Source organism: Cyrtonyx montezumae, unplaced genomic scaffold (genome assembly GCF_038088225.1).
Source record: "Cyrtonyx montezumae isolate F1298 unplaced genomic scaffold, pur_monq_1.0 scaffold_31, whole genome shotgun sequence".
NCBI classification, from domain to species: domain Eukaryota; kingdom Metazoa; phylum Chordata; class Aves; order Galliformes; family Odontophoridae; genus Cyrtonyx; species Cyrtonyx montezumae.
This window is the reverse complement of record NW_027072036.1, coordinates 4,558,398-4,584,372: the sequence shown is the minus strand read 5'-3', so window position 1 is coordinate 4,584,372 and position 25,975 is coordinate 4,558,398. Positions and strand designations below refer to the sequence as shown.

The 25,975-nt window shown below is 46.0% G+C and overlaps 1 protein-coding gene across 1 annotated transcript; it reads right to left on the bottom strand.

Annotated features, from left to right (window-relative positions):
* Positions 1–1,640: 1,640 nt before the first annotated feature.
* Positions 1,641–25,862, bottom strand: KIAA0319L (KIAA0319 like). The gene is made up of 21 exons (XM_065744748.1): positions 25,839–25,862; positions 24,763–24,929; positions 20,002–20,699; positions 15,848–16,139; positions 13,901–14,002; positions 12,944–13,041; positions 11,709–11,796; positions 11,133–11,225; positions 10,398–10,530; positions 9,658–9,886; positions 8,890–9,013; positions 8,202–8,334; positions 7,725–7,873; positions 7,315–7,466; positions 6,986–7,124; positions 6,476–6,635; positions 5,587–5,729; positions 5,152–5,274; positions 4,525–4,615; positions 4,076–4,167; positions 1,641–2,171 (listed from the first exon to the last, which is right to left on the bottom strand). The coding sequence occupies exons 1-21, from the start codon at positions 25,847–25,849 to the stop codon at positions 1,984–1,986; spliced, it is 3,405 nt and encodes a 1,134-aa protein (XP_065600820.1). The 5' UTR covers positions 25,850–25,862; the 3' UTR covers positions 1,641–1,983.
* Between the last annotated feature and the right edge of the window lie 113 nt (positions 25,863–25,975).

Below are 25,975 nucleotides of genomic sequence, written 5' to 3'. Positions count from 1 at the left end.
CCCCCCCCAGCGCTGGGGCACCGCTCCGCCCCACTGAGGGTTAACAGCTCCGGTGAGGGAACGCCGACGGGGATCGCTGCGCTGTCACAAACCGCGCTGAGCGCTGACGGATGAGCACGGAGGGAAATCCCGAGCACAGGGATGCTCCGACCCGGGCACCTCAGCCTCCGTGTGCTCCCTACCGTAAGGACAAAGGAAACCACGCAGTTTCCTCCCTCACCCACGCCAGGAAAGCTCCAACGCGAGCGTTACCGATCTCTGCAGCAAACAGAGCCCGCACTGCCAGCGCTCAGCCACTGCAGAGGGGATTTCCCCGGGAGGACGGGCAGAGCATCCTCCGGCACAGAACGGCTTCAGGCGCAGTCCCAGGACCACATCCGCTCCCAACGCTCCTTCCCCCGTGGTCTGTTCCTCTCACAGCCCCGAGCTCAGCGCTGGGACCCCTCCAGGAGCAGCATCCCCACGTGTGGTCCCCAGGGAGAGCAGCCCCACGCAGCCAGGAGAGCACGAGGGGGCTGTGCTGTGACACAGGGGAGAGGAGACCCCCACTGCGGGGGGGGGGGGGGGGCACGAGGCTGAGCCCCAGTGCTCAGCTCCAGCACTGCCCCCTCTGAGAGACAACTGGGAGCCCAGGAAATAAAACTCAGCCACGTTGAGTGAGGGGATGTTCCCCCTCGTTGTGTACTGTTTAATCTTCATCTCACTCGACACAGATCAGTAGTGCAGCAATATAAATACAACCGAGGAAGTTAAAGCCTTCTGGCTTTCGTAGCTCAAAAAAAAAAAAACCCCAAACAAAACAAAACAGAACGCCAGTGAAACAAGTCTTCCAGTTCTTAGATTGAACACGAAGAAAGGCAATGAACTGCCCTCCCAGCCCCGGAGGAGCAGCAGCATCCCTTGTGCCCAGAAGAGGTTGATTCTGCCTCAGGACGGGGGTGCAGCACAGTGAGATAAAGCAGAGAGCACAGGGAAGGACCACCACAGCTGACCCCTGCACTGAACTGCAGGTTCCCTTCTCCTCTGCCTTCAGGATGCCAGGAGCACACGAGGCCACCACGCTGCCAGGCGGGGGGCACAGCCAGCTGCTGTGAACTGGAGGAACCAAGCCCTGCCGGGCCGGGCCGGGCAAGCTTTAAGGAAAGAAAATCCACAGCCTGTGGCACTTCAGAATGGAGATGCGGTTCATGTTTGGGCCCACGGAGGGCTCAGGGACCCACTGAAAATGCTGGGGCTGCTCAACTACATCTCAGAGCTCTGGAATTCAGTCTGCCATGAGACAGAGGTACCAAAGCATCCTGGCTCCTGCTCTGGTGCCCAATGGGAGAGCCTGCTGCAGGGGGGGGTCTCCTAGCCCCCCTAATCACCACAGATGGCTCAGCCTCCCCACGCTGCACTGTCCCAGCAAGAAGAGTCTGACCATTATTTAGGGTGGCTACAAACCCCTCTCCTACCTGCACAACCACAGTGTTTAGATTCCTCCTCCCCTATGCTACAGAACAGCCAGTGCTTGTGAAAGGACAAGTCTAAATGAAAATAGTGCTTAAACCATTAGGGAAGGTGGAAAGCAAAGAACAAAACGGACAGCAGTAGTTTGTGGAGAGCTGCTGGAGCCTGGAGGGAGCTCAGAGCACGGCCTGAAAGTCCACAGCTGCTTCTCCTGCTGCAGTGTCAGGTGGGTCATCAGGGTCCTGCACATCCACAGTTGCTCCACGTGGCTCTGTCCCTCCGTGCTCCAGACGCCAGCTCTGCCTCTTCTGATGCTTCACAGTTGTCTTCTCCTCCCTTTTATTTCCCTTGCAGTTCAAATTCAAGTACAACCAGTTTTAACTGAACGAAAAGAAACCCACAAAGTTATTTTCTATTAAACAAGTTAGCAGCTGTTGTCCTAACCAAAGCAGCCTCTGGAGGCCTTTGTAGAACAGGGACGGGAGTGGCCTTCTCCTTCCTACTGAGCTCCAGCAAAAGGCCACCTGCAGGGAGCTATAGGATTTCCTCCCTCTGGTTCTTGGGTTTTACTGCCACTTGTCCGTTGCGCAGGGAGCCGTTCTGGCTACAGAGCAGTTTCCCTTTCTCACGGTCAGGCCACGTGAAGATGGCTTCATCACTGTCCAGCTCAGACTCCGAGTGCATCAGGCTAGTGTTGAGGACCTGGGCTTTCTGTCTGCGACCTTTGAAGGAGAGAGATTCCCAGGTTAGAACCACCACACCTCACTCCATCTGGGTCTCATTTTACTGCCCCATCTCTAAGGGGCAGTAATCCTAATCTGACCTCCCCACGCCTGACACTATTCCCTCATGCACTGAAGCCAAAGTGATCTTGCTTCAGAAACCTGGAGGTCACACAGCCACTCCACACTGTGCAAAGCACAACTCACGGGCAGGGAAACAAACAGCATTTCCAGGAGGGGCTGTGGGAATCCATGGGATCTGTGTCCCTGACCTTGCTCGAGGGCACTGCCTTGAGAGCTCTCTGGGGCCCCGTGGTAAAGAGAAAATGCAGGTGTGCAAGAGGAGATGGCTGCATTCTTACTACTCTCCCTACTCTCACCTCCACTTCTCTTGCCTGCAAGGAGAGGGGGATAAATGAATGGGCTGAATTTAGATTAATGCACAAGGACAGGGGAGAGACATTTGCTGATATTGTTCAGCAGAGGAAATATTTAAATTTAGCTTTTCCTTAATGGAGAAATGCAACATTTCCTCTGTTAGGAAATGCTCCCTGGACGTATCTGGAAGGAAAAATGACTTTAGTCAGCAGCCTGCCTTGCACAAGAGGCGAGATGAGCTTGGTTACCAGGGAGCAAACAGTCGAGGCACATTTGCTACAGACTGCAGAACAAAAAGTCCTTTATTTACAGTGGGGCTCTCCCGTGTGAGGTGACAGATGGTCACATTAAAGCACAGTTGGGTGCTGAGGGGGAAAACCATCCGTTTTTTTCCTTCAAGGGTATCTGTATTTGTGCAGTTGGGATGGCCCAGCTCTCAGAGGAGTTATGTGATCAGCTCTGCTGCAGTGCCTGCCAGTGCTACCACTGGGCACTGTTCACTTTGCTGGAACACTATTGCATGGGATAACACAGGGATGGGCAATTATTTTCCACCAGGAAACAAGGACCAGGGTCTGCTTTCCACTGCTCCTAAGAGCAGAACTAACGTTCTTACTCAAAGCATATTCCAGCAGCTGAAGCACTGCCCAGCACCTGGAGGGGCTGTGCTTCACATGCACCTTCCCACTTCTCCCCCCTCCCCTGCTCCATCAGCAGGTGACAAAGGCTGACTTCTGATCTCAGATCCAAACACAGCTCCTGCCTGAAATAACTCTGTGATCTCTGCAGAACACCTGACAAGCACTCCCTAGGACAGGAAAATGCAGACAGGAAAATGCTGGCTGAGAATACCAGAGACAAGGGACTGGAATGGACCAGCAGCCACAGGGAACCTCACTGGTCTCTCTCCTAAGAGAAGCATTTGATTCCAGCAAAAATTAAAGGGGGGGTTGAACTCTCAGAGCCTCATGCCCTCGAAGACAAGAATGGATACACAAACAATAATTTGGAGTGGGAGAAAACGAGGGCAGATCTGAACAGCACTCTCTGCAGATCACCAAGAACATTCGTGTTGCTTGGTGTCCTTTTGTTTACCAGTCAACATCAATCAGTTCAGTGTAATGCTCAAAGACACTGAATTCATGCTTGGCCTTGCCAAGGAATTGCATTGTGGCAAGAAGCAAACTGACTTAAAGAGTACAGAACTAAATGGAAAACCTGAGGGCAGGAGAAGCTACAGCTCTCACCCAGTTTTGGGATTCTTGGATCAGGAGTGCTTATGAGCACCTGCTTTGTGACAGGAAGCACAAAGATTGATTCAGCCCCAAATATTTAAAGCAAAGAGTTAGTTAACTTGATTAAAAATCTGCCTGTCTGCAGATCTGAACCAAGCTCAGATCTTCTGAGACTCATCCATTAGTGACTAGCATCATGTTTGTTTCACTGTGTGGTTTTTAAGTCCACTGAGGAAGAGTGTTTTTAGCAAGCATTCTGGAAATGCTGAGCTCTTCCCTCTCATGTTTTACCTGCTTTGGGATTTGGTTTTAACTCCAGGCTTTCTTGATCTGTTGCGTCCAAAATCTTGTATTTGCTTTTTCTTTTGGATTTTCCTTTTCGTCTGAAGGGGAAAAGACAGAATTAAGAGGTGGGCCACTTCTGGAATAAAAAAACCCAGCGCTCTGATCTTCAAAGCCAGAGCACTTGCTTATTTCAGCCTATGTTAACATCAGAAAGCAAAACATTAAAAACATTGCTTTAGTTGCACATTTATAGGCCAATCCAAGTCTCACTTCTTAAACGAACCCAGAGTTTTAGGACTTCAGTGTTCCACTTGAAACACTGAGCAAGAAAAGCTGACATCACAGGGCTAAGCAGAAAACCTGCTGGGACTCTGGGATTGAAACTCTTTCACCTCCCATTGCAGCCACTTGGCTCTGAAGCACTGACACAGTGGGGGTTAGGGCCCCAGTCCCACCTCTTGCAACAGCAGATCACCATCCAGGATAAGATTCCAAAGGCAACCACAATGACGAAGGATGCAATGATCACATACAGCACACTCCACTCTGAAAGCAAAACACCCCAGAGAGAAAGACATTTTGGCAACTCATACAGTTGACAGTGTGCACTTGAGATGACTACTCTGCAGAGAAAAGAAAAGGCAGGCCCGACCTTCAGTGGAATTATACAGGCTAGCAGCCATCACTGGCAGGATCTCTAACTCCCCCATGGATGTCAGGGGCTTGGGGTTTGGTGTGCAGGCTTTCTGCACAAGTTAGGGGTGGAGTTTTTTTGGCCTGTTGTTTTAAAAATGTCTTTTCCAGGGGTAGGAAATCCCCTATAGGATCACAGTAGAAAAGAGGCATCGTTTATCAACTGAAAATGGACTTGGTGAGCAAACGTTCACCACGAGGTTCTGAAGAGGAGTCACTTTCCTGTCCACTGTTTCTGAAGGGTTTGTTCTGTGGGATCATGACAGGGACCACCTCGTTGTGCAAGCATGATGTCAGGGATACAGTGAGCAACCAGGCACCCCTGCACCTCGGGCTACAAACACTGGTGGCTTCCTAAAAGCAAGCAAAGCCAGGGAGCTTCCACATACCACAGTTACTTTCGCCATCCCCCATCTGCACCTTGATGAAGTTCTCCATCCAGAAAGGGTCACAGATGCAGCGTTTGGTGAAGGAATCACAGCGCCCGTGCTCAGAGCAGTTCAGCTGACAAGCTGGGGACCAAAACCAGCAAGGTGAACTCAGTGACTCACACGTGAGGCAAAAAAAGGATAAGACAGTTCAACACAGTCAACCCCAATGAGGTTTTTACTCAGAGCTAGTCACTGTGCAGCTCATTCCCTTTGTGCAGCCATAGCTGCAAGCAGGATGAAGTGCAAGTGTAGACAGCCAGGCCTGATGCCAAAGCAGTGAAACCCTGCTTCATTAGCAACAGAACACGCTAAGAAAGTTTTGCCTCTCTTGCAAGTATCCAAAAAGAGTGCAAGCAAAAGGTGTCAGCTCGTGCCACAGTGACTCTTACTTACTGACTGTGTTGATTTCCAGAGCCCTGAAGATGAGGAAGTCTGACTGTTGCTTCCGTAGTTCATTTTTCAGTGTCCAGGCTACATCCCATCCTTTGAATATCTGATGGGGAGGCTGGTTCTGCACAAAAAATACCATCTTCGTGCTGGAAGACAGACAGAATGATTATCTACTGCTTCTCCAAACACCACGCAGTCATTGCCCTCTGCCTGTCATAACAGGGACTCATCAGAATCCCAAATTCATTAGAAAGCCAAACTTGTGGTAAACATGGTGGTGTCCCACTGGGACATCAGATCCAACCATATCTTCAAAGTGAGGGCTGGACTGGTTTTTAGTTTGCTGTTGTTTTTGCCAAGTCTACTTTCAAACATCTCCAAGCACAGCTTTGCATGCTCACACTAAATATGGGAATACCCAAGCCTTATGGTCTTGTTATTTTCATGATCTCCTCCCACACCACAGGATCCTTGGACCTCAAACACACCCATGGTAACAACACACTGCTGTTAATACGGACAGTGTGGCCTACATGCAAACCAGCACTTGTTTAAAATAGGATAGAGCTGGTCTCTTCTAAACTATGCTGCAATCAAAACAAACCTTCCATTTTCTGTTCTAACAGCTATTGTACTGTTTCATTTCACATTAAACTGAATTAGTTGTGTAGGCAGTAAACCTTTTCTGGACAATGCACCATCTCCAGAGGTGAGGGATAGCCAGGACCTGCTTGGCAACATGCCTTTTCTGACCAAGCAAGCAGAAACATCAATTTTACACAATGTCTTTGTATGTTCAGGTTATCCAATCTGCTTCCCAAGGGAAAACATCCCTTTGATCACTAAACCCTTATGCAATCCCTCTCTTCATGCACTCACAGAGAAATCCTACCTTTGCTCAGTGTATGGCTGGATCTTTTGCACAGTGATGTCTGAGTCAAGGACCCCCAGCAGAACTCCTATCTGTCGGATAAACATGCCCTTCTGCCTCTCAGTCAGCTGGCTGACATTCACATCCAGAATTATCTCCACGAGGTTATTTTTCCTAGGATCTAGTGAAAACACACAGATAAGTGCAGATCTTCAGAACCTCTATTTAACAGTCGAGGTACAAATCACGTTTCAAACATCTTTCTAAAATGCTTCTGGTTTGAATCCAGAAGTACTGAATCTCTCTGTAGGAAGGGACACACATCTATGACCCTCACAGGTAACGACGAGTGGTAAGAATCAGCCTCCAAGAACCACATGAAAACGTGACTCTTCCCCCAATCATTTGACCTTTTACATCTCTGAGCTGGATCCAGAACACACAATTTTATCACAGTACACAAACAGCATCCAGAAAAGCAGAAGGTTAAAGCACTGCAGGCAAATGCGGGATGGCACAAAAACCACTGACCAGGTTTGACTTCCACTGTGGTCCTTTCCACATCACTCTCTCCTTTTGCATCTGTTACTCTGAGATGGAATGTGTAAGTCCCTTCTACCAGATTGGACAGGAGAAGGACCGGATGGTGGTCTGAATTATTTAAGACCTCCTGGAAGGCAGAGCAAAGCAAGCATCAGTAAACAAAGCATCAAACTAGGATGGTGTATCATCATAATTAAGGATAGCACTAGAAAGTAACCAGTGCAATGACCAGCTGCATCTTTCCTCAGGAGCTGTCAGTGCTCCCTCCCACTGACTTCTGTGATGCTGCAGGATGTCATTTAAAAAAGAAACTTTACCCCAGCTGCAGGGCTCCCCTCATCCCGAGTCCACAAGTAGCTGACAATTCCCTTATCATCAGAGGACTTTGATCCATCCAACTCAGCTGTATTTGTAGGCAAGGTGATGACAACATTCCCCACAATCTTTGCAACTGGCGGCTTGTTTATCTCTAAGCAAACAGAAAGAAACAATTGGAGAGAAATCTGGTAGTGCCCAATGAAAAACTACTGCCTTAGACCTCTACTGTAACCCAGAAATCCCCTTCTAACACTGGTGGGAGAGAAGTGCAATTATGTACTGTGGGAACCAGCAAAAAGTGCTACTCCTCCAGGCACGATTCTCCACCCATTCCTCCTAAGTTTGCCTCTTGCTCAATTGCTCAGAGATAACCTTGGCCCCAGGTAGTTCTGTGTATGGCTGGACGTACCTTCTTTTACAATAACGTTGACTGAACTTTGGCTCTGCAAGTTCCTCTCATCTTTAACTGTAAGAGTGAATTCATACGTCCCAACCTGAAGGCCTGTTACAGTGGCAATGCTGCTGTTGGCATTCTCCAACTTGACACCATCTGGTCCCCTAAACAGAGTACAAGAGGATCAGTTTCAGCTTTGCACATGGCATGGGAGCTGACCTCAAGACAAACGTGAGGCTCAAGCAGAGTTTACAGGGATGGAAACACACAGTTGCCTGGAAATACCAAGTGCATGGCAGAAAACAAAACTATTCTCTCCAGTCACAGCAAAGGAATCAAAAGAATAAAGGTGACATTCGCTGTTGTCAGCAGTGAAGCTTGTCAGGCCTGATGTGACATGGAATTAAGACAGGAGGGGTATATGTGGGGTGTCTTGCTTGAAATTAAAGACCCAGGTACTTGCAGAAGTGTGGTCTGGAAGATGACACGCACCGTGTTTTTTCCCAAAGAAAGGAGGTTATTTTCTGGTCATCTGAGCTCTTGCTGCCATCCAGAGTAGTGCTGTCCACAGGAAGAGTTAATTCTTTATCAGGACCAGCATCCGCCTTTGGGGGCTTATTGTTCTCTGAAAAAGGATTGCAATATTTTTTACACACATGCCAGAAAGGCAGAACTTGCTCCCCAGAGTTAAGAAGCTCCTCCAAGAACCCTGGCACATTTTCTGCCCATTATTTCAATCTTACACTCACACAAAGTGAGTCAAAAAGCAGTAAAGAGTTCAGATCAGAGATTTATTGTCACACCTACACTAGAAAGTAGATTAAAGAAATCAGTTTTGATTTTTGATTCTCATTCTCTAAGCACTATTTCACTTTTTCTGGTCCTGCCCCCCAAGGGTTAGCACTGTGAGCAGAGACAGCTCTCAGGAAATACAATCCTGCCACTGCAGGTGGATAATATTAACTAGATGACATTGTGAAAAATAAGATAACAGCCTAGAAAGGTAATGTTTGCAGAAATTTTCTTAAGTTGGTTCATCAGCAACGTAATATCCTAGAGAGATCCTGAGTTAGAGAAGCTTTTCTGGAAGCATCAGAAAGCTACTGCAACATCTAGAGGATGCAGACAGAATGATGTCCATCTGGAACTGAAGAGGCAAAAGCAACTAAGGGCAGCTTACCTGGCTGGACGATCACAGTGACCTCTGCAGTGGACTGGTGCCCAGCAGAATCAGTCACTATGAGCTGGTAAGTGTAGTCACCTTCTTGCATTGCAGACAGCTGCAGGACTGGTGTCCTCACCCCCTGTGAGAAAACACATCACTGTACTGAGAAGATTCCCTACACCAACGATTACAGACCTGAAGATCAGCAGATTCTAGGTGTTTATTATTAACTCCTGTTATGGGACCAGCAGTCTGTGCCACTTCTGGGAATCTCAATGCCATCCTGACTCTTGTTTTAGTAAGCTAAAAGATGACACAGTCTGGCTCCACACCTTTCAATAGCACTTAAGCATCCATACTACACCACTGATGTTCTGAGGAGTCAGCAACTGAATGGACAGAAAACACATTTCCCTAGCAGACACACAGGTTAAAGTGAGACACAAGCTATGCTGAGACCTGCTATATGGAACAACAGAATCCAAAGCTATCGAGTTCCCATTTCTCCTAATACTCTATTCTCAAGCAGTATTTAAAACTGCACTGCTCAAGGAAGGAAATAGGATGCCACCAAATACCTGTGGCTAGACTGGTGTACCAGTTCAGCCAGAAGCCAATACCATCTTTGTGTGGATTTAATTCTAAGTATTTAATCCTCACATTCTTACTCTGTAAGATCATAAGAAACAGTTGCTATCAGCCATTTAAAAATAGCTTGACTACAGGAAGAAAACAAAACAGCCAACGAGTAATCAGAGCTGAGTACAGGAGACCTGCACTGACCTGCATCTCCATCACCTTCCCCTTGCTGTTGGGACTGAGCAGCCACTCGTAGCTGACGATGCTGTGATCATCAGTGCTCTGATTGCCATACAGGGTGATGGAGTTCTGAGGCAGGGTGATCACTTGGTTCGGCCCCGCGTTTGCCACTGGTGGATAATCCACTGCTTTGTTCACAGTCAAGTTGGCAGTGGTAGAGTTGCTGGCACCATCTGAGTCCACTACTGTTAGACTGAAGAGAAAACACAAATAATTGTGAAAGCAACCAAGAGTCAGGATTATCAGAGCAGAATACAAAACAGTGGCTGGAGTGAAATGAGATGCACGAGAAAAGCTAGAACCCTCAGACAGTTGAGGACAGTCTATTTTTTGTCCTCCTCTAGAGGGGAAAAAAGCATTCTTTGAGGCATACTTGCTTTTTCAGAATAGCAACTTCACTAAATGCTTAATTACCAGCCTCAATTTTGTTTTATTTCATTTACAATATTATTTCAAATAGATCTGCTGATGTTATGCAAGGACATAACAGCAAAATGCAGACCTCAGCATCATCTTAGACCAGAGCTACTAATTAAGAATAACAAGTAGATGTGTAGCTCATCTTTTCTACAGTGAAAAGCTATGAAACCACCTGAAAAGGTAGGAGCAAAGAGAGCAAACGGAGCACTCCTCCTGTTCATCTGGAAAGCAGGTTAACACTTCAGGAATACTGCACATTTTATTCTGATCAAGGTATAACCCACCTGAATGTGTAGTTCCCAGGAACCAGGTTGGTCAGTGTCAGTATGGCAGTGTCACTAGAAACCTTCTCTTCCCTCAAAGGACCCTTCAGTTCTTCCCAGTGATAGCTGACAATTTTATCATCATCAGTGCTTTCTGTTTTAATTACAAAAGAAAATGGACATACGAAGAGTTGGAAAATAATGCTTCACAAAATCCAGATGTTCCGTTCCCCAACCTCAGTGCTGGGCCTAGTGAGCAAAAGCATTCTTGGTTCTGTCACACTCAGTTACCCAAAGTGTCTGCCCTCATCTCCTCTGCTTCAGAGGTACATTTAAATATCCTTAATCCCAGGTTTGTGTGTTGAGGGAATCAAAAACAAAAAACAAACATGAAACCAAAAAATACAAATAAAGTATTATAGCTCTGGCTAAGTCAGTCCAAATGTACTGAAATAAACTCCTTCAAAGCTCAAATGTGGGCCAGGATCATTAAAAGTGAAGTACCAGCTAACCAAGGCACGTGAAGCTCAGCACAAAAGGACACTTCCTTTGATTAAGAGCCATTTTTCTGGGAGATTCACTCAAGGCAGTACCTTCAAAAGGAAACACAGAGAGGTGCTGGTGTGTGGGCATGTGGATTCCCCCCTCCACGCAGGAGAAGCTGGTTCTATTCACTACATTTATCCAAAAGGCCAGCCCAGAACCAAACACAAAGGAGCCAGGCATACTAAGCTATTTAAAACAGGAGGTACTCACGGCTGCCATCAATAACAGTTGAAATAGTTGGCAGTGAAATCTCCTGGAACTCTGGGGAGACGATGGCAACAGGAGGCTGATTCACTCGAGGCTCTGCAACAAAAACTGAGCTGTTACAATGACATCTACAGGCAGACCACGATACAAAGCCCTAGCTGAGGAGCTCTGCAAAACTACTCCACCACTAGGAGTGGTGAGCACAATACATGCTGCACATCATCTTCCCTCTCCCCAGCTTCAAAGCTCTGGCTTCCTTTCAGTTTCTACTCTTGCTGCTGCTACGTGCTTTTTACCTGGTTACAGCTAGTTTCTTCTGCAGCAGAGGTCTTCCAGCATAAGGCATTTGCTATACACTTTTGTATGAGTATTCCAGCCTGGATGGTTGGCCTGCATGTGGTATAGCAAATAGCTGTGTGTATTAGCACAGCTTCACATTTCAGGAAGTGACTTAACACACACACGTACACACTGAGATCTCAGCACAATGAATTTTCACTATGTCAATCTAGGGTCCAGTCAAGTGAGCAAAACAGAGAGATATGAAGTTAACAAAAGTTGCAGTGTCACTGAACTCACTTGGATTCACTGTTACATTCACGTAGCCCTCTCCATGTGCATTTTCCCCATCAACAACAACTTTGAACTCATACAGGCCAACAGTAAGCTGGAAAGTAAACATAAACAATTATTCACATTCAATCAAGACAGCAGAACCACAGTTTGACCAGCTGAAAAATCAAGTCACCGTGCCTTGGTACTGTGTTAGCAGCATAAAACACACAATTCTGCTCCAATCTAAAGCATGGCTTGCAAGCCAAAGTGATACTTCAGATATTTTAGTTCACAGCAACTCATCAGAAACTCAAGTCTAATATTCCTTACTGCCACAGGTGACAGGTTTGTCAGTCAAGCTTAACTTTCTATCAACAATAAGCAAACAGAAGAGGTCCAAGAGATTAGTTCAGGCTGCCTGGTCACAGGAATCTGTACTAGCAGATGGCATTTGAGATTTAAAAACCCAGCACATAAGATAAAAAAAAAAATTCTTCTTATGTGTTTTTACAAAATAAAAGTATTTCTTCTTTTTCTTCTAGGGGACACGAGTCAGTTTGTCACTCTTTCATCAAAGCTGAACCAAAATGAGGACTGGGTGCTGCACAACAGTCATGCTATCCAAAAGGCTGAAAACCTGACAGGGGCAGATGTGCTCCTTTTGAAGTGCTTTTCTCTACATGGTAACACAGTTAATGCCTGCACATTTTGTTCCAAGAGCAGAAGAATCCATGATGCTCAAAGGAATGTCCCATAAAAACAGAACTGTATATTCATACAAAATTTAAAGTCGTTCTCTTGTTAAGAAACCCCATGTGCAGAAACCAACAATCCTTTCATTCCTTTAGAGCCTGTCTAAAAGCAGCAGCCAGGGACATGCTAGGAGGTATTCCATGGCTCTAATGGCATCAGCAAGTCCTTGTAGAGAGCAGTACAAGGCTTCCAACCTACACAGACCACTGCTGTGCTTCAGTAGCAGAAACACTCACAACCTTTTGTTAACTGTGTCATTTTTAATTCGACACATTGCATGCAGGCAGCTTTTAGATGCTGATTTCAATTTCTCCCCTCATTCCAGAGCAATCTCCTTTTTCTAAGAGACTTAGAAGAGGGCTTGTAGTGAAACATTGGCTGCTTGCCCATCATGCTATTTCCTATTCATTGTGAAATCACATGTTAAGTCTCTCCTGGCTGCCAGGATTGCTGTTTTCTCCACTTGGCATTCCATACAGCAGGACACCAAGCAGCAAAAGCTCTACCTTAGATAACTTAAGGGTCTGGGAGTGTTTCCCTTCCATTTCTCCACTGTAGTCTTTCGGATGAGTAATCAGCTCCCACTCGTAGGAGTAAGTGGTTCCTTGGAAAAACAACAAAAAAGAAAAGCTTCAGAAGTTAGTTTTTAAAAGCCTGCCTTTCTGCCATGCTAAAGAAAAGCAAAAGCATTAAACATTTACAAGGCCCATTCTGCTGCATGGAGAAATGAGACTGCTTAGAGCTTGCACTGCAGCTTTTTGGGAATATACCCAAGAAAAGAGACAATCTGTGCTTCTAAACACGTTTACTCCACAGCCAAAACTCATCTTTCTGCCTGTAAGGCATTAAAGAGCCTTGGAACAGTCACAGCTCGGGATGGTAAGAAATGAAAGCCTTACTGTGCCCACAAATCCTGCAGGCACAACAGAATGCCAGTTTCTGATCAGGAACACAACTCTTCTACCCCTGCTGCTGTGCACTGTGTAACTTGCTTGCCTCCACTCCTCCTGTTATGATGGACAGAGCTATAAACATGAACTTTACAAATACCTCTGAACAATTTGTATGACGAAACGAAAAGTGAATAGGAAAGTATGCCTCAGCTTGTCACTCCCACTCAACAAGATTTAAACCACCAAATGAGGTATCGTGCTATGAGAGGTTGGCATGCACCAGCAAATATCACTAATGGGTGCTGAAGAGCTCCCTCACCTAACACAGAGAACATGCAGCACCCCAAACCTGACCTAACGACCTCATGGCACCCTGAATGCTTTTTATCTCTTGCTGTTCTCTGTGAGAGGCAGCATATGAGATCACAGCACAGGCAGAAAAGCTTTTTACACAAAAACTGTTCTCTGACAAAAGACACTTTCAAGACTGCTCTTATTTAATGCTGTTTGTAATGTCTGTTTGTCACTTTGCCATCACCTGCCCTCAGCAGAATTCCCAGGTAGCCTTACCAGGTGGTGGTTCAGGAAGCACAAATGCATTCAGCCGAACTTCATTCTTTGGCAGGGTCACTTCTACACTGTCTCCAGCAGAAACTACCAGCTCCTTCATAACTGAGGGGGAGAAAGATGGAATTGAAACAGAATAATGAGATACGTACATAAAAATCACCTTTGCTTCAGAGACTGTGGAATAAACACCAGCAGCAAATGGCTGTATTTTGTAAACACCTCATCACTCAGTGTAACTCCTGTTTCAGGTTTCAGTCTCATTGTTAAAGCACAAGCACTAATGGGCAAAATTACTCCATCGCCTTCATCTCTGAGCAGATACTGGGCAGCTCCTGCTTCCTTTCTGAAGAGCTGAAATGTGACCCTCAGGCCCTGCACAGAGGCCTCTGTTCAGTCAGGTCCAGCAGGATGTGAAGGGTTTTTTGCTGACAGGTTTTTGGCAGAGAACTCAGCTGCAGTCTCATGGCAAAGCAAGACAAACATTGCTATTTACCAAACTGCAATTTCAGATCTTTACAAATATATGAAGAATCCAAGGCATTTCTTAGTTGAAAAACTGCTTGGGGGCTAAGACATTTTCTAAAATCTGCATGGCTACAGCACTGAGTACGGGAACTCAAAATACAAACCTGTTCCTTTTGTTTATGTTTTCTTTTTACCCTTTTATTTTGCAAATAGGAAATCACTGCAGCATTTACTATGAATTTTCAAATAAATTGGCAGATAAAGAAGGCTTACCACTTCCTAGTTTGCTGCTTCCTGGTTTGAACCCATCAAAGACAATGTTTCAAAGATAGGCACCAAAAATCCAAGCCAAGACAGACATGGGAAAAGATCAGTAAATATTTAGCCTTTCTTCCATTTGTTTAATAGCTATTGGAATTAACCAGTTAACTAAAAGAAAACAAATTTATCAGATCCTTTTTTTCCCCTTTCAATTTCTCCAATCTCCTGAGATTTTATAGCCCCATCGGTCGTTCAGCTGCAAAGGGTTCCAAGGCAAAAAGAAATCTGACCTCATCAGAACTCCTCTTAGAAAAAAGTACCCTTCGTGTGATCATCTCTGCACTGTTAGGCAAAACAAGGAGGCCCTGGCTATGCTGCTTTCCCACTGCAAACCACTGAAGATATTTGAAATAAGTTTTCCAGTTTTAGTTGGGTTTAAGCCCTTAAAAAGAATGTTAACTTGTTAGCACAGGCATCCAATCAGCTTCCTGCCTAAAATGTCCTTGCATGCAACATTTCCTTTCTGCTTTCCATTTGTTTCCTTGTAAGGGAAAAGAAACCCTAAATCCAAAAGCAATTCAGAAAACTGGATAAACTGAATTCTGAGCTCCCACACTGCCAGTACACATCGGACAGAGCGAGCTCATGTCCTCACAGGATGAGCTAATGGCCTCTGTGGGTTAACAGAGCTGCCTCAAGTGCATTTTTGTTTTCATACATCTCCAAATGTTTGCTTTAAGAAATACCAGCGTGAACAGAAATGCCACTTTGCTGCAAAGCACAGCACAGGAGAATGGCCAAGCACACTGCTCTCCATGTGCACTGACGTTTCAGAGATGGGAGACAATCAGATGCACTCCATTTTGAACAGACATTAATTCAGACTTCTGCTGAACTTGATAGAAAGCAACGGGTCACAGCTGCAGAAAGAATGCTTCACGTGATTGTGCCTCACACCACATCTCAACTTGCACTTTGGGAATGCAGCTATCACAGCTACTTTGAATCCATTCTTGGAAACAGACCCCATGGTCATAAGCAGATTTATGATGCCAATATCTCATTCCCGGACCCCATGAACTAACAGCTGCACGTGCTAACACACATTCTGTGTCTCCACATTCTTTTGATGGTACCACCATTAAAACACCTTATGTCCTTCAGTGGTTTATCAACAAAACCTAAAGAGATGACCACAGAGGGATCACTGCATGCTTTCACCTGGCGTAGCTGCAGTAGTACTCGGTGACACAGCAGTGCTTGTCTGGACTGGAGAAATGCTGCTATTTGTGGGAATACCACTTGGCACAGAAGTAGCAGCTTGCATCACGGTTGTGCTTTTCCCCTGCACAGGGCTGGCAGTGGGCAGCATATATGAGGAGTGGGTTTGGACTGAAGCATCACCCAGCTTCTCAGGCTTCTCTGTCTTTCCAGTAGCTGTCAAGCCCAGTGCTACAGGACTGAAGAACGTAGCCAGCACTGGGGGCTCTGGTGCAGACGTTCCTGCATGGGTCTGAAAAGGAAAGAGCAGACTTAGTTGAACCAGGCTCAAAACTGCAGAGAATAAGGGCAAAGGAACAGAGAGGTGGAACAACATGAGCAGAAAACAAGGAGGAGGAAATGGGGCTCATCTGGGGCATTTATTTTGGCTTTTATTTTTGTCTTCCCCTCAATAAGGCTGAGCAGCTGGCAAGCACACAGAAGAGGGGTTGCAATGGCATTTTCATTTAATAACCAAAGATTTTTAGCAAGATGAAATTTATTGAGAATCACTCTTCAAAGCAAGGTGGCCTGACATAAACGACCGCCCCAGCGCATGCCAGAAGAGACGCTGCTGGGGCAGGGAGTGGAGCCTGAGGGCAGAAAGCTTGCTCACATCCACACAGGATGAACCACTTGATTGAAAATAATCCAAGTGGCAGGAACAATTTCCTTTCTTTCATCAGAAAATTCCTTCTCAACTACCCAGCCCTGTCCCAGCTCTTAGTTCACCAGGCAGTACTCCTGATTCACCTTCCACCACGAAGTACACGTGTGCAGCACATTTTGTCGAGCTAACCCTATTTGGGGAACATCTGCTAAATGTTTGAAATGGATCAACTCACTGTTTTCAGCTCACAGTTCTGGAGCTGGATTGCCCACCACTGCTCAGACAACTGAGAGAGACTGCTTCAGAAAGGCACAGAAGGGGAAAGCCTCCGTGACTGCACACCACTACAGGGAACCGTTCTTTGCTTAACGAGAATCAACCCCACACAAGCTGCAAGAACAGCTGTCACAAATAAGGACAGCAGCTGCAGCTCTGCTTTGCTCAGTAATATTTTCACTGAGATGGAGGCTTCCTTGAGACACCTTTAAATGCCTAAAATACTTGACAGTTAAGAAAGACCCTCTTCCTCCCAGAAGTCTTCAGGGTGAACTGACAGCCAAATGTCTGTGTACAGCTCAAGTTAGATAAGCTTTGCCTGGGGCAACATAACAGTCAAAAATGCCTCTGATGCTTGTAAGCTGAGACATTTCTTATCTCTACCCAATAACCCCAAATTCTTTAAAGCAAAGAACAGAAGATCTCATTCTTGGGGACAGATGAGGGGAAGACTAGAAGTTTGCCAGCTGTTCTATCTTATTAGCTTACAAAACAGAGAAAAGTGGCACACTGGCCCAAGAGAACATGAGTGTCAGACAGCTTTTACTCCAACCTCTGCCTTTGTCCTGGGACAAGTGACCTCTCACCCTGTCTGACAGCCTTATGTCTGTAAGATTCAAACAGAGCAGCTACGTGCACCAGAACCTGCATTGAATTCAATGTACTTTAAAGAAAAACACCCATGTTCAGGAATTCTGTTTCACCCTTCAACTTAAATGGGCCTTTCTTTGGTGAGAGTGGTGTACATATACAAAATAGGCTCCCTGCAGCTTACATTGCATCTTCAGCTGTTTGCTGGCTCTGCTGTAAAAACCCCATTTTAAAGGCTGCAGATTTTCCCACAGTCTGACTGCAGGACTGCTGCAGTGCTGCTGCAGTCCTTCTTGTCAGCAGTGCTGCACTTAAATACTTCTCCTGACTGGCGACTACATGCACTGCCAGACTCTAAAATTGGCCAAGTATTTCTACAACAATGTGGAAAGATTTTAGTGCCTGGCAAGTATCACTCACTAAAGGAAGAGCCCCAGATTCCCCTTCCTTAGGTAAGGACAGATGAGCAGGGCGTACTGCAGTGTATGCTCCCCTTCCCCCATCTCTGGCACTGTAGCGTGGATGTAGTAAAACCACAAATTAATGCTAGCAGTAAATTAGCAAATGACACTGCAGATGGCTATGGGGCTGTCAGAACTGGGAGGAAAATTAAAACTCAGTGAGGCAATGTCTTCCTACAACAGACACCTGATTGTTCCCTCCATAAAAGGAAATCCTTTTATTTTCTCCTTGCCTTTCATTCCATATTCTCTCCCACTTCAGATGTTTGATGCTCCCAAGCATGCACTGTTTTGCATGCAGTAATTTTCTCCACCTTCCACCCTACCTGCCAAATCTGTTACAAATACAGAATTAGAAGCACTGCATTCACCTGATGAAACAGTGTACCTGACCAAATCTAGCTCAGACTAAATTCTATTGATTTCACTGTGTGTGTAACTTTACTTATTTTGGCCCCAAACCGACCCAGCTTGGAAAAATCCCTACTTTGGCATCTCCCTCCTGCAAAGGCTGGCCTGGTCCCAAGTGCAAAGCCTTCAATGTTGTATCCTTGGCCTAAATTAAACTGCTCTCAGATCAGAAATGTGAGGACAGCTGCATAGCTTGACTTACATTTTGCTGCTGAAAGTCGGGTGGTTTGCCAGCCAAGGAATTAGCCTAGGGCTGAGCAGAACCAGCTTCAACTCGACATTCCTGTTAAGGTGGTTTTTCTTAATTTCATCAAAGATCCAGATTTTCTTGCTAGCAAAATCCAGTAAGGTGAAGGAAACCCATTCCCCCCATTCTCATGGACCCAAGAGTGCACCTTAATGACAAAGGGGAGTGCTTCTACAGATGGGAAATTTGGATACTCAGCAACATTCACTGATTGATTACTCCATGTAATTTAATATTTGCAGCCCATTTACTGACAGGCACAGGGCAGTAATGACAGGAACACTCAGAATGCAGCACACTACAAGCTAAACAAGCAGGGAGAACAGTGGCTATACAAGAGCAATACAGAGCTTGCCAGAGGTTATGTGCAGAATAAACGAGAGAATGAGGTCACTGTGTAAATCTCAAACACCAGGAAGAAGAAAAAAATAGTAGGGTAGAAATGCTGCAGTACTGCAGGGGAGAGAGAAAGCTGAGCTCTTCTGTCAGCCCTGGATGCTGCAAGGTTCTGGAAAATCAAACATTTGTGAAGTCTTGGTGCATGATTTCACCTGGCAGCAGGGCTGCCCTGCAGCTCCACATGGTGCCCTTGGCTGCTCTCCACATCCTGCTCTGCAGGGTGGTGCTCACAGCCCCACCTGGAACCAAGATTTGCATTCAAGGGAGAGAAATAAATTCAGGCATTTCCAGCATGAGAACATAACAGCAGGAAAAGGCATCGGGCTACAACACTGCCAAATCCTGGAGATGAGGTAGAAGATACATAAGGAAGAGTTTCACAAAGTAGGATTCTTCTTCTTTAATCATAATTAGTGGTGCTTTTCTGTATGTGTTCAGAAATACATACATATTTGCAGATTTAAAAATACAAACTTCTCCTAGGACTAACATCTGGATTTACTAGATTAACGTGGCATGTGTTTGGAGCAGAGACTGAAATGGCTTCATTCAACCAATGCCAATGTCAGCTTCTGGGGATTTGAAAAACTAAAAGCCTTCAAAAAGAGAACAAAAAGTTAAGATGCCAACTCAAGTAAGCAGGCTGACACGGGAAACCCTATGCAAAGAAGTCTATAAATCACACACTTAGCTGCCTCCATTCAGTACTCCAAAGACAACAGTTTGTTTCACTTTGTGGAACCAAAAATGGTACTTGAATGGGTAACAGGTGTAACTCCCAGATGCTTCCCAGTGACATCACAACCATCACATCTCACTTTTGCATCTCATTTGGTCAGCATGCTCCAGGACTTTGTATAAAATGTAAGCACTATTGTGACTTCCATCTTCCTTCTCAGTTTATCCCAAATAGGAAGAAGTGGGGAAAAAAACTCATACCCCCCCACCTTTCCAAAATAAACAAGGCAGAAAACAAACCCCTGCCCTTTCCTGGCTGACAGAAGGCTGAAAACAGACCTCTAGAAAGTTATCCTATCACTTAAACAGTCCAAATCTATATAAAGCAGGAGAGTGACAGCTGTCCAAGCTAGCCCACTGCAGTCCCAGTAAACACACTTACCTGTGGGAAGCCAACACTGTCTGCATCACCAGATCCATTCATATTATTGCTTTTAGGAGGGAACAGCCTTTTGGTTTTCTGCTCTTTAGGATCCTGCCCATTTTTCAGTGTGTCTTTCTTCTGATTTGGATGGGTCCCAGGAACAGGCCTGTCCTCCCCTAGGTGCTTCAGGACTTGATCGTTCAAGCGCTCTGTGTCACTTTGGCTGCTTCTAGATCTGCTGTCTGATGCTCTTGCTGCAGTCTCACCACTGGGGCTTGCTGCTGTGTCGCCTTCCAGCAGCTGCACGCTGTTATCTGCCCAGCTCTGTTTGTAGAAAGACTTCCATGGTCGTTTTTTCCCCTGCACTGGGATGCCCCAATCCAACCACCTGCGACGCCGGGTCTTGACATCATTTTCTGTTTTAAGCTTGAAGAAGTGCTCTGTGCTTTTGGATTTCTTTAAAAACACCAAAACAGAATCTGAATTGCCAGTCCTGTTCGCCTGACACGTGGCAGGCACAGTGCAGTTCACCTGGATGCACATGTTTTCCACAAACCAAAAGGCATCACAGGCAGGGCTCTGGCAGCAAGCAGTCTGACAGGACTGCACAGTGTGAAAACCTTCCAGAAGCCGTAAGTGATGATCTTCCCATGACTGCAAACGTCCACCAACCAGGATCCTCCCTGGCTCACACTGAGATCTGTTCCAGTCTGCATCTGGGAACAAAGGGGGAAAGATAATTTTCAGCTCTTTAAAGCAGCTGACAATAAGTCCTCATCGCTGTGGCCAAGACAAAATTAGCACACTCTGCCCATAGTTTCTCTTGAAGGAAGCAATAACACTGCCATGCTTCACAGTATAAAAGTAATTATCTGGCAAACATGTTTTTTTATTATTCAAGTTATTTCAGATCTCAGAGTGGGGGTAAAGCAGCATCTGCTTTATATATGGATTTTTCTTTTTCCTGCATGAAAAATTGGAGTGCTTGCAGGGATCAGTGGATTAAAGGCTTCCAAATTTCAGAGCTCCAAAGATTAAGGACTCCCTAAAAATAGACTAATGACCTATGGGACTGTTAACACTGTGCTGTGCTCAGCATCCAGGGGATAATAGGTCACTGGAAGATTACTTTATGAACGATGCCACTGGACTTCGAGCTGTGCAGCTCAGACTATGCTCCAATCTGGTTCCCTCCCTGGTAGGAACACCACACAAATGGGGAACTTCATTTTTTCTGTTAAAACAGTCCGAATTTCCCTTTTTTACTTTGCTTTTTGTCCTATTTTTCTAATCAAACAGCCCTGGGAAACTCTCTGAGACTGCAACACAAACACAGTGTTTTCCACCTCTGCTACTTTTATCATTTGACTTCAGAGCACCACGTTCCTGCCACGGAGGCACTTACCTCAACACTGTGGATGTGGCAGTGAACTCTGATCCTCTGAATCACAGTTAATACCCAGAGTTGGCAGCACAAATTTGCTGTGACTTTCCCCCTCCTCCTGCATCAGTCCCCAGTATCTTTGGGATAACATCATATGACCAACGAAAGCGAGCAGTAGTGACAGATGCATTTCATTTTAATTCAGTTATCACAAACATCCCAGTGGGTGTTACAGCTCTTCTGTTACTCATCATTAAAGACTCCCAAATACATTAATTTTGTTTACCCATAGTGGATCAGACACTTGTTTAAAATAAAGGGTGATGGCCATTTTCATATTCCTTCCATGTGGAACCTCTTGCAACACCAAGAATTTCAGCTCAAAAACAGGAACTCACATCATGTGGAAAGTTTGTTTATGAGACAGAAGAAAGAAGGAAGCAGAAGTGTCATTTATAGCTCATTGGTGAGGCCAGCACAGCAGAACCAGTTTGAAAACAAGGCTCCAGCAAGCCAGCACCAGGCACAACAGAAGGCACCTGAGGTCTGACCAGAGCTCTCTGCAGGTATCTGAGCCCAGAATTGCAAGAAAGGAGGGGAAGCTCTTCAATTGAGAAACTGCCATCTGTGAAATATTGCATATGTTCAACAGAAAGAGACGTTGACAACAGCACCTTAAGATCAGCACCATCGTTGTCACACTCTGTCAACACAGCACTGTCTTGGACAGCAAGCAGACAGGCAGCCTGCCTGCCCAGGGCCAGCAGCTGACCTCATCACACTCTGAAGCACTGTTCCCTAATATTTCCTGTGCAGAAAGTGCTCCTTTCCACATCTCTGTTCCTCCTGAACTCATCCATTGCTCCTCAGGTGTGAGTCCTGGTTCATACCACACAAACTCAGGCTCAGTACAGAGCCCAGGGAAACCTTCCACTCCCCAGGAGCTTTCCAATAAAGGCTCAGAAGTGAGCACAAACAGAATGGGTATATTTAAATTGCAAGTGTTCCCCAAGAAGAGACCACTCGTGAGAAAATCACTACATAGGCAAGCATCGTATGTATACACCTAAAATTTAAAGCTCTAATCTCCATAAGCATCTCATAGGTATGCCAGAGCCAGGATTTAGTGCAGATGACAAAACACCATCATGCTGAGAACACTCTGTTCCCTTTTAACACACTATGAAGTCAAAATGCAGAGATCTGAATTATATTTCATCCAGATTTCATTTCCAAAGTTCTGGTAATGCCCACCTAGGACACATTTATCTGAAGTAAGCCAGTGTGGTTTCTGTACTGCTCTACACAGACAGCTTAAAACTCAACTCACAGAAACAACAGAAGGTAAACAGGCAACTCACAATATGGAAGGCCAGCACTGAACATAAGCATTTTTCATAGAACCACACTGATTTTCACCTGTGCAGTTCCCATGGTGTTTGGCAGGTGTCACAAATTCACACAGCTTCATCAAATCACAATGGCAGAAAGCAGAGTGCCTCTATCTACGTTTCCATTTCATCTCTGGTCCACCAGGAATAATCCACCTGGCCTGTTCACACAACATTGCCTCCCTGGATCCTATAGGAATACCCCAAGGGACAAACAAACCCCCACACTGATATCTGCAGCCCTACAAATGCAGATCTCTGCAGCCCTTCACAGCTCCTCGTGCTAGATCCTAAGCATGGCAGCTGCACAGAGGGACTTGGAGGCAGGGCCAGGCCAGCAAGGCAGTGAATCTGCTCACTGTGAGCACCCACACCAGGAGCTTGCAAAAAATGCTGCCTCTCTCAGTCTGCAGAGCTCCTGTCCCTCTGATGCAACTCACAGCTCTGCTGAACAGCAGGGAAATGCAACAGATAAGAGCAGTTTCTATTAATAAGCTCAGGTTCACAGACTTAGGCAGATAATCCCTAGCGATAGGGAATTAATGATTAACAACCTGACTGCACAGACTTTTTATAATCTGTCACATGTAACCAAGTATGTCAATACAGTTCCTTGGGTAACTCCACAGGAGCACACCACTCTTCAGTTTGACAAACTCTGCTGCCTAAGTGACACATACAAAACCAAAAGAATAAAAATTTGAGTGAAAAAAGTGTCCATGATAACTGTCAAACATAATCACATTTGTTTTCGTACACACATTGGCCTTCATGGTTTTAACTCTCCCACACAGATAAGCCCTCAAACACCACAGCACTGTCCAGAACAACAATATGATTCACAGCTCTACACTTCTCAGATATTACCAAAGACAGGAAACACAATCCACCTGACACACCATCCTAACACAAAGTTCAGAGAACCTTTTGCTCAGAACAGGAATACAATGATATTTTTCCGTGTTCTAAATTAACAGATCATGCTCACATAGCTTGTTAGCTTAAATCAAACCTCTCTTTCAGCAGGCACCAAGAAATGCCCCATGAAACAATAGAGACATTGTGCCAGCCTATAGAAAACTTCCACAAAGAAACTAAACAAGAACAAGCCCATTTCCATATTTTGCTGCCATTAAAGACACAGCAATCTGCCAGCACGTGGTAGTTGTCAAATGCATCAACACATACTGTGGTCATCAGTGTCTTCAACCTGCAAATCAACCTGCATGGAAAACCCAGAGAACAACCTGAACTAAGATCTGATAACTGTTATGTGCACACATGATAAAAAAAATAGCACCTCCTGGGGAAGACATGGCCTTAAAACTTAGAGACACTTAACCCGTTCCTTGGAGAAGACAGAATCTGTATTTTCTCTTTAAATAAAGGAAAAAACAACCCAAACACCCAGCCCATTACATGAAAACCTCCACGTAGGAAACCCATTTGGTGTATTTACTTGAGCAAGAGGTTGGTTACTCAAGTTTGAACAAGAAATATGAAAACAAACAAAAATTACCCGCAGGCAAACAGACTATTGACATAGAGTGTTTGTGGAGACTTTTAAACATCAGATGCTTAAAAATGCTCTTGCCTTCCCAACCTCCCTCAAATACTGCTCAGGTGAAATTATTAACCAGAGTATCACTTCTTGGGAGAAGGATTCTCATCACAGAGAAAGCTCTGTGAGATACAAACACCTGAAAGGCAGCAGCACGTGTGAAGATGTGGGACAGACACCCTGCTGTTGCTTAACAGCAGTTGCATATCAGAGTGATACAGCATTACAGGAAACAACCCCTCATTGTCCCACACCTCTCCAGAGAGCTTTGGTCACCCCACACTTCTGACAGCTCATTTAGCAACGATCAACTTTGTTTGGTTTTAACCAGCTACAAAGGCTAGCAGCAAATAACTTCACCTTCCTCTATGACTATTTCAAACGTGGGAGAGAGATGAACACCCAAGATACAGACACAGTCCCAGGCAGAGCAGCACAATCACCTGTTGAGAAGCACAAGGCACACAGGCAAGCACACAGGTAGAGCAGCTGCAGGCTTCTCAGCTCCCTCGCAGGTCTTCCCCAGCAGTGTTGTGGCAATAATGGAGCACTAAAGCTGAGCTTGGCTTCCAACCTCTTCTCCATGGCCTTTGTGGGCAGCAACGGGGTCCTGGAAACACAGAAGATATCCACTGGCAATTGGTATATTCCTGCAAGGACTCACTCAACATGATGAAGAGCACAGAGTGTTTGCAGAGGAAAAGGAACAGCTAATCTTATCAGCAGCTAAGCACAGCAGATAAGTAATCATCAGTGTCACAGTACTAAAATGAGACCTTTAGCAGCACGATTTCCATTTGCTGGAATACAGCATGCCTCGTGATTCCCCACCCTGAATCTATCACTTCCAGCAGCAGAACACCAAACACCATTGACTACTGGATGCCAAAGCTGCATTTGGGACTTCCTGGGTTTTAAATAAGCCACGGGCAATGGATCCTCACCCAGCTCCTCCAGCATGACACAGACATTGACAAACTCTGCACATCTGCGTAGCGATGTCACTGCTCACGTTGGTGCTGGCTGGTACCAGCCACAGACAAAGCCAGCAGAACACAGAGACGATGAGCAGCACTATGTTATGAGCACATTCTGCCCCACGTTCTGCTCTGAGGGCACAAACCAGAAAGCAGTGATGCTCCTCAATTTCCTCAACGTCAATTACGGAGCCTCAGACGATCCTGAAATCCCACTCAGTGCTATAGGCAAGGTGTGATACGTTACCTACTGCACGAGGGATAAACGGCGCCTGTTTCCAACGGGCGACGGAGCGTTATGGGGCACAATGAGCTCCACCCGGCATCGCTGACGCCTCAGGAAGCGGCGTCATAGCAGAACCGACTATCAGAGCATCGCTTAACATTCGTTATTTGCCAAATCCAGAGGGAACCCGCCTCGAGCAACACGCAGCACCGGGGCGGGACGCCGGGGCGGCCGGCAGGCACCGAGCCCCGCAACCCCGGCACCCCGCGCTGCCCCACGGCCCCTCCGAGCCGGGCTCCCCGCGGCGGGCACGTACCAGGGCCGCATGGTGCTCCGCTGCTCCTGGGCGGGCTCATGCCGGGCGGCCGGGCCTCCAACCTGTCCCGGGGGGCAGCGCGGCCTCCCACCCCGTGGCCATAGCGACGGGCGCCCGCTCAGACCGGAAGCGCACCG